Source organism: Triturus cristatus, chromosome 7, assembly GCF_964204655.1.
Source record: "Triturus cristatus chromosome 7, aTriCri1.1, whole genome shotgun sequence".
In the NCBI taxonomy this organism is placed as follows: Eukaryota; Metazoa; Chordata; class Amphibia; order Caudata; family Salamandridae; genus Triturus; species Triturus cristatus.
The window spans coordinates 547,974,812-547,992,881 of record NC_140590.1 but is presented as its reverse complement, the minus strand read 5'-3'; the positions used below and the strand labels follow the sequence as shown (position 1 = coordinate 547,992,881).

Here is an 18,070-nt window from a genome sequence, read left to right as displayed (position 1 = left end):
CACTCGTCAACGTTATTCTTCCTTCACCACTCCCTCTCACTTTCTCCTTCCTATTTCACGCCTTCTTTCTGCCCACCACTACTTTATTTTTCCTACTTCCCTTCCTTTCTTCACTTTATTCTTAACCCTGTCTCTTTTGACACTCTATTCTCTCCTCCATTCTCTCCTCCATCGCTTCTTACTTTTTCCCCTCATTCTCTTCTTTGATTTTGTGCCCATTCTCCGAGTGCTGTCACTCCCCCACCCTGCTTTCCATCCATCTTTCTAAATTCTGTCTTCATTATTTTTCTTTCCATCTCTCCGTCCTTTCTTCAACACCTTTATCTTTTCCATTCTCTTCCTTCGTCATCTCTCTTCTTCATCTCTATCACCTTTCACCTCATTTTCTCCGGATATACTTCTCCTTTTTCTGACTTATTTCTTCCTTTTATTCTCCTTTCCACCTCTTCTTTTCCTTTGTTCTTACTCCATGCTTCTTAACCACTGCACATTATTTATCATATTCCTTCTTTCCCATCACTCCCCTCTCCCCCCTCATTCCCTTTCTCTCTATACTGCTTCTTGTTTCCTGGTCTCCACTTGCCACCCAGGGGTATGTTGGAAACCCCCCGAGGCTGGTCTGTTTCCCTCTTCACAGGTGATGACTGGCAGGACCTTACTGGCTGTGACTTTGTCCTGGATTTGATCGCAGAGACCGAAGAGTACCTGGTCCCCTCTAGCTCATCCCTCAATTACCCTCTCATGAATGAGTCAAGGGTGGGAAGCTCTCCTTCGTCCCCTCAGAACATGTGAGTACTTAGGACGGAGTGGTCGTAGCTCCCCTTTAGTTTTTTTTGTTCCAGACATGGTGCTTTGGATTCCACATTACATCTAACTTTGGTATGTTGTATTCTTAGGATGGCGCAGCACATCCCACCACCACCCATCATGCAGGCACCGGTCCTGCCCCCACCGCCCTTCGCAGCCCCCGGATTCAACCCCAACCGAGCTAAAGGTGAGCCATTTCTCGTTCTGCGTTATTGGTAGGTTGGTAAGGGCACTTGGAATCCAGTAGCAAACCCAAGGATCCAATTCCACAGCAGGGTTAACCGGCATATAATCAGTTACCGTGCATCAGTCATCAGTGCAGATATCTGTACACCTTCCATTCAGAAGGCACATGAACAAAGCATGGCAACTGGTCGAAGCCATCTTTGTGACATATTGCAACTAGGAGTAGTTCTGTTAGGATGGTAGAGGATCATAGAGACCTCTACTCCAATGTGTTGACATCCACTGCTAGGAACACATGACCAGTGTTGTATGAGATGGATTTCCAGCTCTCCATGCTTACTTGAATGATATGAACACACACGTGGTGCCATTATATACTTTAACTGATCAAGGCCACTGCCATAAAATCTTCGTGACTTCTTTGAAGCCAGCAGGATTTGATTCTTCACTACGCTAACGGAGTCTCTCTACAGCACCACCAATAAGTAGGAACCATGTCTAGCCCTCATGAGTGCCCCAATTTCCACGGTGCTCAATGTAGTTTTGTCATTTCCTTATCCATTTGGTGAGGTCATTTCCTTACCTATATTCATTTTTCAGGCTCTGCGACTTCCCCTTTTTCTACCTCAATGATTGGAGTTACTTTTTACAAATATGCCTCACATTTCCACAACTTAGACACTTGTCACCCAATGCTTTCAGTCTCTTTTAAATGTCTCTCAGATCTACTTTTCTCTATGAGGTGTTTTTTAGGCATTATGAATCCTACTCGGAGTTAGGTAACTGTGAACCTTGTGTATAGACCATATATTTTAATAACATGATATTTAAATTAATTACCTTGCAGATAGCATTGTATGCTTATTATTTTCTCAGTTACATAGGGCTGAAACAGTGCTCTTTTACTTTGTTGATCCCGATGATGACCCCATCGCTCTTTCAGGAGTTGAAACGCTGTAAACACCCATAGGCGCAAAGCCTTTTTCAAAATGAACTTTGCCTTAAAGAGCATATGGATTACAACGTGACCTAATTTTTACTTGATAGTCTGCTAATTTGCCTTACCTGTTCAGTCCACCATCATTGATCTCGCTTGATCACTTCAGTCGGACAATACTCTCCTTTTCACTATTACAGTGTGTTCACTGTCACTTTTGAGCGCTTGTCAATTGTTCTCCTTGATTACTGCCTATGGCTTATGCTTAATTGTGCCTAAAAAAATAAAATAACTATTTTTGTATATATGTTCTACTCTCATAATTAAGTCTTTGTATTGACTGTCCTAAGAATTATTTTGAACTATCTTGCATTGCCAGTTTGCATATTGGATGACGCCCGGTTGTACCCTATTGTTCTGATACATTGTTCCCTAGTCCAAACGTGGTGTGCTGGTTGCTCCTGTGATTTTCTATATATTTAATGAATATAAAGGTGGTATTGTTTTACTTATCTGCACTCAGTGACATTCATTCGGTAATCCATTATATGCCACTTTTGCAGTGACATATATGTCAGATGAACGTAAGATTGCAATACTAGTCAAGTTTTCAGACATGAAGGGCACCAAAGGCAAAGGACCGCGAAAGCATCTATGGAATGGGCCATATAATCACACCAGTTTCAGCACTTACAATCGCATACCGATTCAAGCACTTATCAACATACCACTACAGCCTTGGAAGCATGTACCCCGAACGAGAGTACACATAACACCACCCCCACCTCTCCAACCAACGAGTGAGGCACACAAAACCCCTTGGTGCACTACAGGACCCACTGCCACTGGCTCGGATGTCCCAGCGCCTGCCTACAAACAATGTCCTGACATCTACACACTACAGCTGAACTGACCCGGACGCCATACCCATGGCCAACACCCTGGCTCCCTCCTACAATACATCCCCAGTTTTTTTCTTCCCGGTTCCCCCCGGCGTCACAGTATAGAGAAGATATGAGGACTGTAACGACAGATACCCCCTCTTGAGTGCAGGATGCACATCCTAAAACTGGACAGCACCACTACTGTCGATTAAATAAGTGTAATGAGATGAGCTGTGGCTTTTCTTTGTTGTAAAAATGATAATAAAAATATTTTACCAAAAATGAAGGGCACCGAAGGCGCATTTATAAATTGCATTTACAGAGCAGCATAAATGCACACATCTTAGGGTGACATAGACAAGCATTACAAAGGATCACTGAGGAGCTTAAGGTCTTCAGCCTCCAACAAATGACTCTCAGGTGGTGAGTACTACAACAATCTTATTCTAGGTCATCCTCGCCCACAGTGAGGCTACTCGGTGAAAGCAAGGCAACCAAGTCAAGACACGAGGGTCAGTAGCCCCACCTATATGACCCTTCTACAAGGTTAATCCAAAAAGAAAGAACTGAAACAGTCTAAGATCCAGCCCTCAGTCCACCGGTGCAAGTGACAAGGAGATCCCTATTGTCGATTGTGTCAATGGCCACTGAAAGATCTGTGAGGACACTGGTGTTCCACCTGCAGGATGCAATTGGCATTGCCCACCAAATGAACTTTAGGAGCCTCAGTCTGATTGATAAATGTTCAACAAGTAATAGGTATTGATGTGCTTTTGAATTTGGACAGCCTTACACCTATTCAGGAATCTACCTAAAACTGCAAACCCTCTAATAGGGCAGTCACGTCCATGCTGCGCAAATTATTACCCTTTTGCTTAAGTATGCAGCAACTACTTACCTCATGAGTCACATACTGCTTCGTGGCTCAAGGTTGTCATCGATCGACTTATTATATGGGTGTAAACAATGTCATGTGCAAACATTCATTGTGCTTACATCCTGATGACCTGCTCCAGGCAACTTTCCATGTGAATTACAGGGTGGTAGGATAACAAAATGCAGGAATTTGCTACCCCTCAAACTTCGGAGGCGATGGGTAATAATCACATTCAATCAGAGTGACCTGCCCACTCTGTATCTCACACTGTTGCCTTTGTGGTAAGTTAACATTACTTCATTCCTCCTCTGCGGCCATGATGCATTATGGGTGGGCACCGCCATTCTCCCTACAGGAAGTAGTATTCTACACCTGCACAGTCAACAAATATTTTCGAGCTGGTGTTAACTCAACCCTCCCTACTCCTCACAATATACAGCCTACACCTAGAGTTTCTGCCTAAAAAGTAGTGCGGCAAAGTCTGCGAGCAGGTTTTAACCTTGGATGGCGAAAAGCATATCTAACACGGTGCCCTAAACTGACCCTCCTTGGTTGGTAGTCCTATCCTCGTGACTTCCATCAAATCACCAACTTTCTGTCTCATATCAGAATGAGCAGATTTGGGTTCAGAGGCTCCATTTCATCCTTTGCACACTCTGTGCCTTACAAGGAAGGGCTCCTGATGTGGAGAATCTCAATAAATCTTCCTGCCAGTGGCTTAACAAGTTTGAGTGTCAGGCCTGCTAGCTCTTCTGTCCCCAAAGGTCCAGTGCTTCTTCCAGGAGAGGGATCACTCTGTTACTCCAGTATTGGAGCCTTACATAGATTCACATGCCTGAATCATTCCCCGTCGTCGAGACGGGAGTCTCCGGTACATAAAAAAGCATTGCTTAGTATCATAGCAAACAGAACAAGCATTTGCAATGCAATAGGTCTCGCATTTTCGCGAGTTTAAGCTATTGGCATTGTAAATGACAATGCCTTTTATTTATGTTTTAAAAAACAAAACAAAAATGAAAGGCATCGTCATTTGCAATGTCAATAGCTCAAACTCTCGTAAATGCAAGACCTATTGCATTGCAAATGCTTGTTATTTAATTACGGTGGATTGGGCCCTCCTCTACTCACCCCCACTCATCAATAATGCACAAGGCGTTTCTGTTGATCGCTGCTTAATGAGTCTCCGCTTATGATAATTAAAGTCCCGGCAAATCAAACCTCGGAAGATGGCTGCTGGGATAAAAAGTCGCGAAGTGGCACATTAGCTGGGGTGGCATGGAGAGAAGCAGTCCCGGCTCCAGGATTCGTGCTCTGAGAGGGCCATGCCATTGGAGCAGCAGGTACAGTAGCACCGGAACCCGGGCCCCGAGGGGCCCATTGAATCCTGATAATTGTAGTCTTTTATTACCGCAAAAGCAGTCACAGTGCCAGGAGGGACCACTCATGCTGCGTAGTGGTGGGGTGGGGAGAGGGGGGAACACAAACAAAAATGAGCGGGGCGAGGGAGGGACTGCAGCGCTGCGTAATGGCACACGGCGTTCTAGGCGCAGAGTGCTTACCTCCGTACAGCAGAAGAGATTAGATGGTGGGTGGTGGGGAGAAAGGGCAAGACATGCATTAGGACATAAAAAGCATCGAAGAGGTGATGCAATACGATTTATTTCAGGTCACATGGCACAGAATGCTCTTATTTTTGGCCCAGTTATTGCCGTGAATAGAGTCATTAAAAGGTGACAGTGGACCAATCAGCGATAACTGCTGGTCTGCGAGGTTTCTTCAAGAAAACAATTTATAGAACGTTGGTCGTTGTGACGTGTATGCAAAATCAAGTAATAACGTCACTTGTCAACAGTCACAGGTCAAAGAGACGAGGTATGCGGAGTCCCTCCATACTGAGTTAAAGAGGGTTGGGAAGTAAGTTTCTGCCTAGTGTGCATGTGCGTTAATCCGGAGTGGGGAACCCCTTGTTGGGTAATGAGCGCCGGGCTCTATAAGTCTGGAACTTCACAGAAACTCGCTAACATGATATATATGAAGCTGCAAAAAAAAGTACCAAGGAAGATAAGAGACATAACAAATGAAAAAGAAACAACGGGATAGAGAAACGATTAAATAAAGCACACGATTGAAGAAAAACGAGACAGAAAGAAAAAGGGCTACGAAAACTCAAAAGAGATAAACACACAAATGAACGGAATGTGACGATTTAGCGAACTGCCAGCAATTAAATACAAATAGCAAAATGAAGGGGAAACTAAAAAAGACAAACAGAAAGCAATACATTGAAGAAAGGCGAGAGAAGAAAACATAAATGAAATGAAAATACCAGGTGGAAGACATGATGAAAGATAATTAGGGGAAGAAGCTGAAGAGAAAGAAAGAGATGGAAATGATCGCGATAAAACATCAAAGCGGCCGTGCGGCCTCCGCGAAAGTGAAAGCAAACGAGTGCTTTCAGGCTGCCAAATAGTGCGCGCGCCCGGCGCACATGCACTGTATTTGGAGGCCTGAAAGCACTCGTTTGCACTTCCAGATCCCCCATTTACATAAGCTCTCGCGAGAGCAGCGCTAAAGCGCTGGCTCAGGCGAGACCTAAAAAAGGCCTAGGCCCATTTTCCTTTGCAACCCATAACCTTCGTTACGTAAAAAAGGACTAAACTTGTCCCTGAACCAATCAGAACCTCTCACCCTCTAGAACACTCCTGAGAGAACCTTCTGCCCTCAGATTTTCTACCGCACGTTGTGCTAGGGAGTCTCCTTTGAGCTCTGCTCAAATTCTACAGTTGGTTTTAGATTGAGGAGGTTTTTTCAACTGAAATTTCTACATCATCTTGGAGAATGGCTGATAAAGAAAAGAAAGGCTTGTTTAGGGCCTGTGCCACCTGTTCAAAGAAGAGATGATATACTGATGATCCTCATAAAGACTGTATATACTGCCTTTACCCACACCACCAGGCGAAGGAGTGTAAGGTAGGTCGCACTTTTTCTAATAAGACTCTAAGGGATCGTGAAGGCAGACTGCTAATTTGGCTCCAAAAACTTAAAACCAGGAAGGACGTCGTGTCTAGTGACAGTGATGAGGCGTCAACTGTTTCAAGGAGATCTCAGAAGACAGGCAGATCTCCTCAGGCTCATACCTCAGGGGAGAAACCTGAGAAGGCTCTTAAAAAGACCACTTCTGGGTCTTCAGAGCGCAGTCCCTCAAAATCTCCTAAAACTAAAGAAAAGGAGAGCAAGGGTCATGCTTCAGGGGTGAAACAGCCAAAGAAAACAAGTTCTGAGCCTTCAAAATCACCCCTTAAAATTAAACATGCGCTTAAAAGCCAGCGTCTACTTCACCAGAGGAGAAATTAGAAAAATCTACATCGTCGACTGGATCGTCGACGAAGAAGGTAGCGTCGTCGACGAAGAAGAGTGAAGTAAAAGTCATTATTAAACCTATACTCTCGTCGACGATGGCATCGTCGACGGCAGTGTCTACGACGAGAGCGTCGACGACGACGACAATGACGACGACCACAACTACATCGTCGACGGCACCGTCGACGACAGTGACAACTGCATCGTCGACGGCGGCAACGACGACGATGTCTACAGCGTCGACGACGGCATCGACGTCGTCGGTTACTATGGCAATCTCGTCGACGGGCTCGTCGACGAGGGAAAAAACACCAGAAAAGCGGGATTTTGCCAGGAAAAGAAGGATTACCCCGGATATTACGTCTCCTAGTAATGTTACGCCTCTGGTTCGATCCCATTTATTGGAGGAGGAAGATTCGCAGGAAGATGATAACGAGGGTCCGTTTGGCTATGCAAGTAGCCCCTCTCAGTTGCATGTTAAATGTCAGGAGGATGACTGGGAGGATGAGTATGGGGGTTATCAGGACCGCCCCCAACAACATGATCAGGAAGAGATGGTGAGTGTTCCAGCTTCTCTTCTGACGGATTTGCAGTTCATGTTGGATGATTACAAGAAGAGGCATACTTTGCCTCAGTCTAGCCAAAGGATGCCAGTGGCTCCGGCGCACTCTGTTCCATGTACACCAGTGCGAAGACAGGAGGTACCGGTTCCGCGGCCACTATCACCTTTGCCACAGCCGGTTCTGGACACTTCTGCGGATGAAGAGCAGGAGGAAGGGGAGATAACAGATCCTAGTAAGGAATGGGATGAGTATTTGATTCCGTCCCCTTCATCTCCGTCACCAAGACCTGTGGATTCCCCTCCGGAGGACATTGGAGGGTTCCATAATCTGATGGAAAGAGCCGCGCAGAGATTTGCGCTCAATATGTCATCAGATAAAGCAGAATGCTTTTTATATGATTTCAAAGAACCGTTTCGCAAGACGGTTAGATCTCTTCCAATTGTGAGTCATCTATGGGAGGAAGGTCTCAAAGTTATGGAGACGCCGGCAACGGTTACTTCAGTGCTTGCTAGGCTGGACAAAAAATACAAAGCGCCTTCCGATGCTCCGGCTTGTTTATTAGGTCACCCCAAACAGGACTCGGTTATAACTCAAGCGGCGCAGCAAAAATCGAGGAATCAGTCTGCTCCAATTTCTACGCCACCGGACAGAGAGGGTAGGCGCTTGGATAATGCAGGGAAAAGGTTTTCGTCCATGTCTGCTCTTCTGGTCAAGGCAGCAAATGCACTAGCCATCCTGGGCAGGTATGATAGGCAGATGTGGTGCGACCTATCACCATACATTGATAGCATACCTGAAGCGGACAGACAAGAGGCCAGAAAAATCCTCCAGGAAGGTGAAAGGACTTCGGCTGAAGTCATAGATTGTGCAATGGACATTGCGACCACGGCCTTCAGATCTCTGGGAGGAGCGGCTGTTTTGCGCAGACAAGGCTGGTTGAGAGCAACCTCTTTTAGGCCTGAAGTCCAGAATAAGATCTTGGATCTTCCGTTCAATGGGGAAGATCTGTTCGGAAAGCATGTGGATGAGGCCTTACAGAGTATCAAGAAGGATACGGAAACAGCGAAATCTCTGGGAACATTGCAATATGGAAAAGTTCCTTTTCGTGGCTCACGAGGTAGGGGCCAGCCCTCTTATAGAGGAGGTTATCAACAAGGCCGCTATTCTTCCTACTCCACATCATCTCAACCATATCGTCAACAACAATATTCACAGAGAGGAGGTTTCACAAAATCTACTCCTAGAGGTCGAGGAGGTCGCCAAGGGAAAGACACCACCCGAAGACAATGACATTCTGGTGACACTTACTCCTCATATGTCACATATTCCCCTGGGTGGAAGAATATCCTATCATCATCGAAATTGGCAGCAGATAACGATGGACCAATGGGTCCTCCACATAATACAATTCGGTCATACTCTAGAGTTTCTGGAAATCCCCCCTTGTTCACCTCCAAGATTTCAAGAGGTCAGGTATTTAGATCAGATGCGTCAAGAAATTCGGACAATGCTCCGAAAGGGAGCAATAGAACCGGTACCAAATTCCCAGAAAGGAAGGGGATTTTATTCCCGTTTTTTTCTGATCAAGAAAAACATTCTTCAATGGCGCCCCATTTTGGATCTCAGATCCCTAAATACTTACCTCAAGGATCAGACCTTCAGAATGATCTCCCCCCAGGATATTCTGCTGCTGTTAATCCCAGGGGATTATATGACCAAACTGGATTTACGGGATGCATATTTTCATATCCCAATCCATCCTTCACACATGCAGTACCTTCGGTTCGTGGTGGCCGAAGATCATTACCAATTCAAGGTGCTTCCTTTTGGTCTGAAATCGGCCCGAGGATTTTTACAAAATGCCTGGCTCCAGTGGCAGCGGTTCTAAGGAGACAGAAACACCAAGTGTTTCCTTACCTCGACGACTGGCTAGTCAAGGCTCCATCGAAAGCGTCAGCCCAGTTGTCAACAGAGGCTTGCATAGAACTATTTGCCAGTTTAGGCCTCACTCTAAACGAGGAGAAGTCGACTCTGCAACCGTCAAGAAATATAACTTTCTTGGGAGCGATTCTGGATACGGAGGTAAACAGAGCGTTCCCCTCCGAGGAGAGACAGCGGGGAATAATATCTCTATCCCAGGCGTTTATAAAAAGAAGGTCTCTTTCAGTACGCAAGTACAAGTCTTTGCTGGGAACGATGTCATCTTGCATTCCCCTCGTACCTTGCTGCAGGCTACCGATGCGTCCGTTACAAGAGCAGTTGGATCTTCAGTGGCATCAAGCGACAGGATCCTTCGAGGATATAATCAAAGTGACGCCGATCATGATCCACGCGGCGACATGGTGGACCCGAAAACGAAACATCTCGCAGGGTCTTTCTTTCCTGACTCAGCCAGCTCCATTGGTCATTACGACAGATGCGTCCTTAGAAGGATGGGGAGCATTCCTTCAGGATTTGCAGGTCAGCGGTCATTGGAAAGCGGACGAACAGAAATTGCATATCAACCTTTTGGAGCTCAGAGCCGTCCGCTTAGCATTGTTGGCGTTCCTGCCAAGGATTCAAGGTGCAGCCGTGTTGGTAAGAACAGACAACACAACAGCAATGCACTACTTGAACAAACAGGGAGGAACAAGATCACTCTCCCTGTCTCGGGAAGCCCAGTGGATATGCGAATGGGCTCTACGACACGAAGTATCCATTACAGCGGAACATCTTCCAGGGGACCAGAACACCAAAGCGGATACTCTAAGCAGACTAAAGTCTGTCTGTCACGATTGGGAAATCGACAACGGGATTTTGGACAACATCTTCCAGAAATGGGGAACTCCAATAGTAGATCTTTTTGCGACAAGAGAGAACAGAAAATGCCGGTTCTTCGCAAGCTGGCTTCCCCAACGGGGATCTTGGGGGAATGCGTTTTTGATGGCATGCTCAGGCATCTTTGCCTACGCCTTTCCTCCAATTCCCCTCCTGCCGCGGGTTCTTATGAAGATCAAGAAAGAACCATGCAGGTTAATCCTGATAGCTCCGTGGTGGCCCAGACAGCATTGGTTTGCGGAGCTTCTTCTACTGTCAGAGGAGCGCCCGATTTGCCTGCAGCCGATACCGGCTCTGCTGACAATGTTCCAGGGGGAAGTTCTGCATCCGGATCCGAAATCTCTGCAGTTAGCAGCCTGGCTCCTGAATACCGTGAATTTCAGCATCTGAATATCCCTACGGAGTGCAGAGAGATTCTATCTAGAGCCAGAGCGGATTGTACAAACAAGACATATCAGATGAAGTGGAAAAGGTTCTGTTTATGGTGCAAAAGGTCTAACATTCATCCGCTGCTTTCAGAAGCTCACGAGATTATTCCATACCTCTTGCTTTTGGCTAAGTCAGGTTTGGCTCATGCATCTATAAAAGTACACCTAGCTGCAATTTCACGCTTTAGAAGAACGGCCTCTGGTCCATCTCTGTGGTCTGCTAGAGTCATCAAGCAATTTATGAAAGGTGTGTTCCGAGTTTTCCCTCCAATAAAACCCCCACCACCTCTCTGGCAATTGAACGTCGTTCTTTCCCAGTTGATGAAACAGCCCTTTGAGCCAATTCACAGGGCAGAACTGAAATTTCTTTCCTGGAAAGTTGCGCTTCTCATTGCGCTCACTTCAGCCAGGAGAGTGGGAGAAATTCAGGCTCTCACGATCCAAGAGCCGTTCTTGCAGTTCAAGGAGGACAGGATAATACTCAGGACTAATCCAAGATTCATCCCTAAGGTTCCAACTGACTTTCAGTTGAACAAACCTTTAATTCTCCAATGATTTTTTCCACAACCATCAACAGCGGCGGAAAGAGCTCTCCACTCGCTGGATGTCCAGCGTTGTTTGAAATTCTATTTGCAGAAAACTAAGCCTTTCCGCAAGTCTTCACAGCTTTTTGTGGCCTACAGCGCACCCAGAAAGGGTTTCCCTTTGTCAAAGAGCGGAATTGCCAGATGGATATCAAGTGCCATAGGGTATTGTCATCAGGCAGCTGGCCGACCTTTGAATGCACGAGTCCGTGCACATTCTATAAGAGCAGTCTCCACCTCTACTGCTATATTTGCAGGAGTACCGATCCAGGATATCTGCAGGGCGGCGACCTGGACGAGTACACACGCCTTCACCAGGCATTACTGCTTGGATGCAGCCACAGAGAGAGATGTGGCGGTGGGAGAAGCGATGCTGAGGAGCCTTATCCAGTAACGGTGAGCCTTCTTTACCATCCCTCCTTCCTTGGTTATGTACGTTGGCACATTTTATTGTTGTTTATTGTATTACCATTTGCAAAGAATTTTTGATATGTGGAATTTGGTTTACAGATACCATTTTTATCACACTGTATATGTTTCCTGGATTCACTTCCTAGGTAACAAAAAATGTGCATTTATTTACTTCTCGCTATTCTGATTCAGGCATGTGAATCTATGAAAGGCTCCAATACTGGAGTAAGAAAACAAGTTACTTACCTGTAACTGTAGTTCTCCAGTATTGGACCTTTCATAGATTCACATGCAACCCACCCTCCTCCCCTGAGAGGCTCACCTCGGATTTAGCACAAAGAGTGTTATGGCACAAGTGCACGAAAATCTGAGGGCAGAAGGTTCTCTCAGGAGTGTTCTAGAGGGTGAGAGGCTCTGATTGGTTCAGGGACAAGTTTAGTCCTTTTTTACATAACGAAGGTTATGGGTTGCAAAGGAAAATGGGCCTAGGCCTTTTTTCTGTTTGCTATGATACTAAGCAATGCTTTTTTATGTACCGGAGACTCCCGTCTCGACAACGGGGAATGATTCAGGCATGTGAAGCTATGAAAGGTCCAATACTGGAGAACTACAGTTACAGGTAAGTAACTTGTTTTCTTTTGGTTTCTTGTGAATGGTTGATGTGTGTCTCCTGCCTCTCGTTGGGCGTTCCAGAGTGAAGGTCCTGCTGTTCTGGCTGAGCAAGCATAACCACAGAACTCATCCTCCCTTCCTGAAGGAGATGCAGTATTTGGCTTCCAGGGCCTCCAGAGTTGTGGCTTGTCCTGAATTCTGCTGGACATTGCACTGCCTACAAACAATTAGCAGTCTTCATTCTCCCATGCATACCATTCTGTAAAGAGGCCATCGCCAGCCTATTTGTAGATGACCTTCTATCAACTTCTACTGGGTTTGTCTATACATGACATGATGATTGTGGCTGGAGCAGCTGGTAAACTGCCCTGGTTCAGAAAGTCCAATTTTTCTTAGAGAAAAGCGATGGAAAAGAACGACCCGTATATCATCTGGTAATTTCTCTGCCTGACTCGAATCTTTCCACCTTGGCTCATCTGGGGACATGCTTGTTTTAGATTCTTCTCTGGCAATGTTAACCTTTGTGTCCCTTGTCATTGCTCCTGTGTCTCACACATCACTGGCTATATTACGTGGTATGCCCACTACACTGGGCCCCAGATAATATATTTAACTAATTGTACCCACGAAGCATACATTACACATTATAGTTTCAGTAAATTTGTATTCACTTCTACAACATATAACTAGGCATTCGCATCTCGATGAGAAAAATATAATGTTAAAATCATACCTCTCCTGCACGCTTCCCTTTCTATCTCGAACCAACAAAGATCAGCCATAATATCTTGTAGGAGAGTAGGATCTGCACTTATGTTGCCCCCACTTTTTTTCTGATGTTAACACTGGTTTATGGCTATAGTCTGGCTGGGTCCCTGCTAATCAGGGCCCCAGTCTCCCTGTTCTCTCTAAACAACTTGGAGTGCATATTAGATGCACTAGTGATTGGATACTGTGGTACCTTATGAGCCCCTAGTAAATGGTACCTTAGGTACCAAGGGCATAGGTACTTCACAGGCCTACCAGGGGCTGAAGCATGTATTATGCCACCCCTGGGAAGCAGACTAAATCTGATACCCCAGGCCTGCTACTGCAGCCTGGGTGAGGTAGTGTTAGCACTCCTCACTGAGATATAGGTTCCTATATCTCACCTTACACACATATAAACCTATCAGTCACCCCTAAGGCAGGCCCTATCAATCCTGAGGGCAGGGTGCTTGGTTTACAATGTGAGGGGGTGCCTCTGCATGAGCGGGGCCCCTCTGCAGCTGGCAGAGTCTATTCTCTGTGGCTGTTTGTGGATGCGGTTAAACCGTATACTCTTAAGTGACTTATAACCTAGCGGTAAATGCTAACTTTGGAATGACTGCATCAAAACATGTCGTGTTTGGTGTCAAACAACTTGGAATCATACCTCCACACCAGTAACTGGTGTGGGAGTATGATCCCACCCTTCTAGAGGGGAAGACATGTACCTACTGTGGAAACACGGTAGAAATCTGAAAGAGCCCTGGCATCACAAAATGGATGTCACCAGCACAGACACTGGGCTGCCCTCCTGCTGCTGACTGAAACTCGCAGTGGAGGACGCCCAACAATAGGCATCCTGTCACAGGGAGGTGTAACCACCTTCCAGACAGGATTTAGTGTATTGGGGCTGGGTGGGTGCACTTCTAGAGTGCTTTGAAGTCCTGCACTGGGGAGCAGTAGGCTCCTCTGTGCATATGCCAACTCAAACCGGTTCAGGGGCTACCTGCCCCTGCTCTGGCACGAAACTGGACAAAGGGAAGTGGGTGTAACCACCCACTCCCCTGACCCTCCCAGAGTATAAGATAGGGAAACCTTGCCATTGCAAATCAGATATCCCTGGACGACGCTCTACAAGAAGAATCCTGGACCTTCGACGTTCCACTACCTTTGGAAGACTGAAGACTCTCCCTTGGAGTCAAGGAGTGACTCGCCTGCTTGGCAGGCACCAAAAACTTGAATCAACGGTCGCAAACTTTCCCGCTGGAGTCCGAAGTCCCTGCAGCCCCGGAAGTGGATTTCCTGACTTCTCGACGGCCATTGTGAGTCCCCAGCAGAGCTGAGGCGAGTGGACCCCACGAGTGACGAGGAACAGCAATACCCGGGTACCGTGCACTATTGTCGAGTGCAACCCATTCACGACGTTCTACGAACTTGTGCATTGGACCACGTGTGGTCCAAGCCTCCAGCAGGATTTCCCTCGAAAATTAGAGGCCTACCTCGTCCCGAGTGACCGTGGGTTCCTGTGAAGCGAATCCTCATGAGGCGTCTTCGCTATCCCTTGCCGGCTGTCTTGTGGGTCTCCTGAAGACTTTCTCATCGAACCCAGGGGCTCCCCTGGATGCTCCAGGCCTGGCCTGACTTACCCTCGCTGGGTGAGTCCCTTAGACCTTGCTGGTCTGCACTGCTGACTTTCTTCACATTCCACGAGACTTGCTGTTGCCAAGGCTTGTTGGCTCCAATCCGGTTGCTGACACCTCAGTAAGCTGCAGACTTCGTGGGACACTCCGAATCCAGCTCTTGGTCGTCGTCGACGTCTCTTGGACCTCGTGGCTGAAGAGTCAAAACACCCTTGATCACCTGAAATCACCCGACATCCGTGGGCATCCATCTTCCTGGCCCCGGGTCACTGGCAAGTGACTGTGAACACTGTCACTTCTGCTTTCAGGTCTTCTTCATCCTGAATCCAGCCTTGGATTCCACCGGACACTTCTCCAGTCTTCACAAGCAGCAAAACTTCTTCGGCTTCCATTGAAAAAGACGACGCGACCTGACACCAAAAGACACCTATGCACCCGGCTTCCCTGGGTGAGGTAACTCGTGCACTCCGGTGCTCCTGTGGGTGTTGGCCCTCGAACTACTTACCTTGTAAGTGGCTTGCTTGTAGACTCTCTAGAAGTACCCTAAAAGTGAAAAAAATCCAACCGCGACTTGCTCTATTGAAATCAATAGGGAACCCGCGGCTGTGTTCTCACACTGCACGCGTCTCCCGTGGGTCCTTTACTTACCTGCCTTGGGTGGATTAGTGACGCCCCAGCAATTCTACAGGCCCTAGGCCTTGTCCCCTTGCAAGTCGACATTCCTAAACCTCTTTTTTAGTATATGGTCTGGTACGCCCATAGGGCCCCAGCCATATGTGTGCTTAACTTATTGTGAAACGTTGATATTTGCATATGTTCCTGACTTCTAATCTCATAAAGAGATTAGTAGAGTGTGTCTAGTAATAAATACATATATATTTGATATATATACCTGTGTGGTGTCCTTTCATTTGGTAATTCAAGAGATTATAAGGTAAAACAAGCTGCTTTACATTCCTCTGAGACTTAGCCTGAAGGCTGCTCTCCACAGCTACCACTAGGATAGCTTTCTTTAAAAGGTTATCTTAAACCTATCTACCATAAGAGTCGAATTGTACTGGTGCAAGGTGGCCACTATAACTAGTGACCAGCATATGCCAGGCCAACTTCTCACATATCTGTAGGCAGAAGAGTTAGCAGGCATCACTTCTAGGGGAAGACAACATAAAACATGTGTTCTCATCTTATGCTGTCGAATATTTGAGGTTGTACTCGGGCATTATGTAAATTAGATAATGCCACTCCTAGTGGTATGATGACATACCTGTCTTTTTTTTCTTGCCCTCATACTTTTAATTTCTAAAGTTTATTGTTTTTTATATAGAATGACAGTCATAAACATTGCACTGAAACATTTTCCACAGCATCCCCACAACCCCAGTCCAGCTTCATCCACCCAACCCTCATGGTGAATCATCCTCAACCCAGTGTTTCTGCAAGAGTCTGACGACAGGTGCAGCCTACGGGCATACGGTTCTTGGCTGTTCATGTCCCTGGTGGACGATTGTGTATGTCGCCTCATCTACTCCACACCACGACCATCCGCCAGCGCAGTCTGAGGGACATTCCTACCATGTGTTCCTATGCGTTCTAGTATTCACTACTCATGTCCCATCTTCCCCCTATCTTCTCAAATTTCTGCGGACAACCTCTTCTCTTGTATACCTCCCTCTTTTTCATCATGCAGCTATCCATGCCTGCCTCCCACTTGCAATCTAGGGACTTGATCACTCCGCCATTTCTAGGCAATGTCCCTTTTTGCCACCATATATCCTATATTCACCAGGAGTTTCTGGTATTGTGTTGCCTCCGTGGGATCCCAATTTCAGAGTGGCGCTAGTTAAGGCTGCAGTTCTATCTTTACCCCCATCGACTCCTCCAGTGACTCTGGGACTTCCCTCAAGAAGTACTGTATCCCGGTCAGAACCACAGAGTATGCATGAAGAAGCCCTCCAGCCCACATTTCCAGAGACATTACTTGTCCCCCCACTTTCCCTTGCAGCATTCTCATATAGTATGTTCTATGGAGGACCTTCAGTTGGATCAACCTGTAACTCGCCTTAATTGCCGCTTTCGCAGGGAAGCCAAGCACCATCAGCCAGTCATCCTCCTCCAGTTCACCCAGATCCTGTTCCCAGTGCTCTTTCAGCCTTCCCATACTTCCCTTAGTGTTTCTCATTAATGTCCTGTATGTCAACGAAATAACTTTCCTCGTGATGTCCATCCAGAAGTCTCAGTTCTAGTGGAGATTCCTCCTCTCTTGGAATACGTGCCTGGAGTGTGTGCTGCAGTTGTCTATATTTGAGCCATTTGATTGTGGGCTTTTGATATTCTCTTTGCAGGTGTTCGAAGGGGACAATTTCGTTTCCATCCCATATGTCCTCTAGTGTGGAAATGCTGATGACATCCATCTACGAAAGCCCCGTAAGACACCTATAGGCCCCACCCCGCGCCCCTCCCAGAGCGGCGTCCAAGAGATTCATCTTTTGTCCCACTTAAATTCCATAGACAGTTTATGCCATATCGCAATCACGTCTGGGTAGCTGGCTGTATTGTGTAGCTCATCCTCCCACCATATAGTGCCTGCAGATAACTCTTATCACCCATTTCCCACCTGTCCATCCAGAAGGCCGGTTTGTCCCACTCCACATATGCCCAGCCCTTAACCACTCAGACCTGGGATGCCTCATAATATTTCCTGACGGTTGGTAGCGCTATACCCCCCTCGAATTTAGAGCACTGCAGCACCGCCATCGCATTGCGGGACTGCCCCCACCTACAGGAGTGTTCTCAGCAGCCTGTCCATTTTAGCAAAGAAGTGTTGGGATTTTTATATGGGCAACTGTGCAGCACATACAGCAGTCTGGGGAACGCAATAATCTTAAACATTGTCACTTTACCCAGTAAAGAGAGAGGCAGTCTGTTCTGATGGATACAGCTGCCTGTGGATTCCTCACCTTATGAATATCTACTGCGCCAGCATTCCGCGGAAACTTTTTTCCCTAGCTCTCCACGCAGACGAGGTTATCACAATGCCATGGCTCCGCACACGGCTCAGCATGATGTCTCAGGAGCCATAAGAAGACCACGTCGGCGTGATGACGTCAGTTCCCTTTTTTCCGCGCTGTCGACGCTAACGTTTTTTTCTGGGACTCTCCATACTTTTGTCTGGATACATTGTAATTTTGATTGTATTTCTCTCTGTTTTGGCATGTCG

At 46.6% G+C, this 18,070-nt stretch overlaps 1 protein-coding gene across 1 annotated transcript in view; it reads left to right on the top strand.

Annotated features, from left to right (window-relative positions):
* Window positions 1-18,070, top strand: part of MYO15B (myosin XVB) — a 1,465,505-nt gene that overhangs the window by 800,269 nt on the left and 647,166 nt on the right. Inside the window, exons 23-24 of the mRNA XM_085614939.1 lie at window positions 591-788; window positions 897-994. Coding sequence (XP_085471065.1) covers window positions 591-788; window positions 897-994 — 296 coding nt within the window. The remainder of the gene's footprint in view (window positions 1-590; window positions 789-896; window positions 995-18,070) is intronic.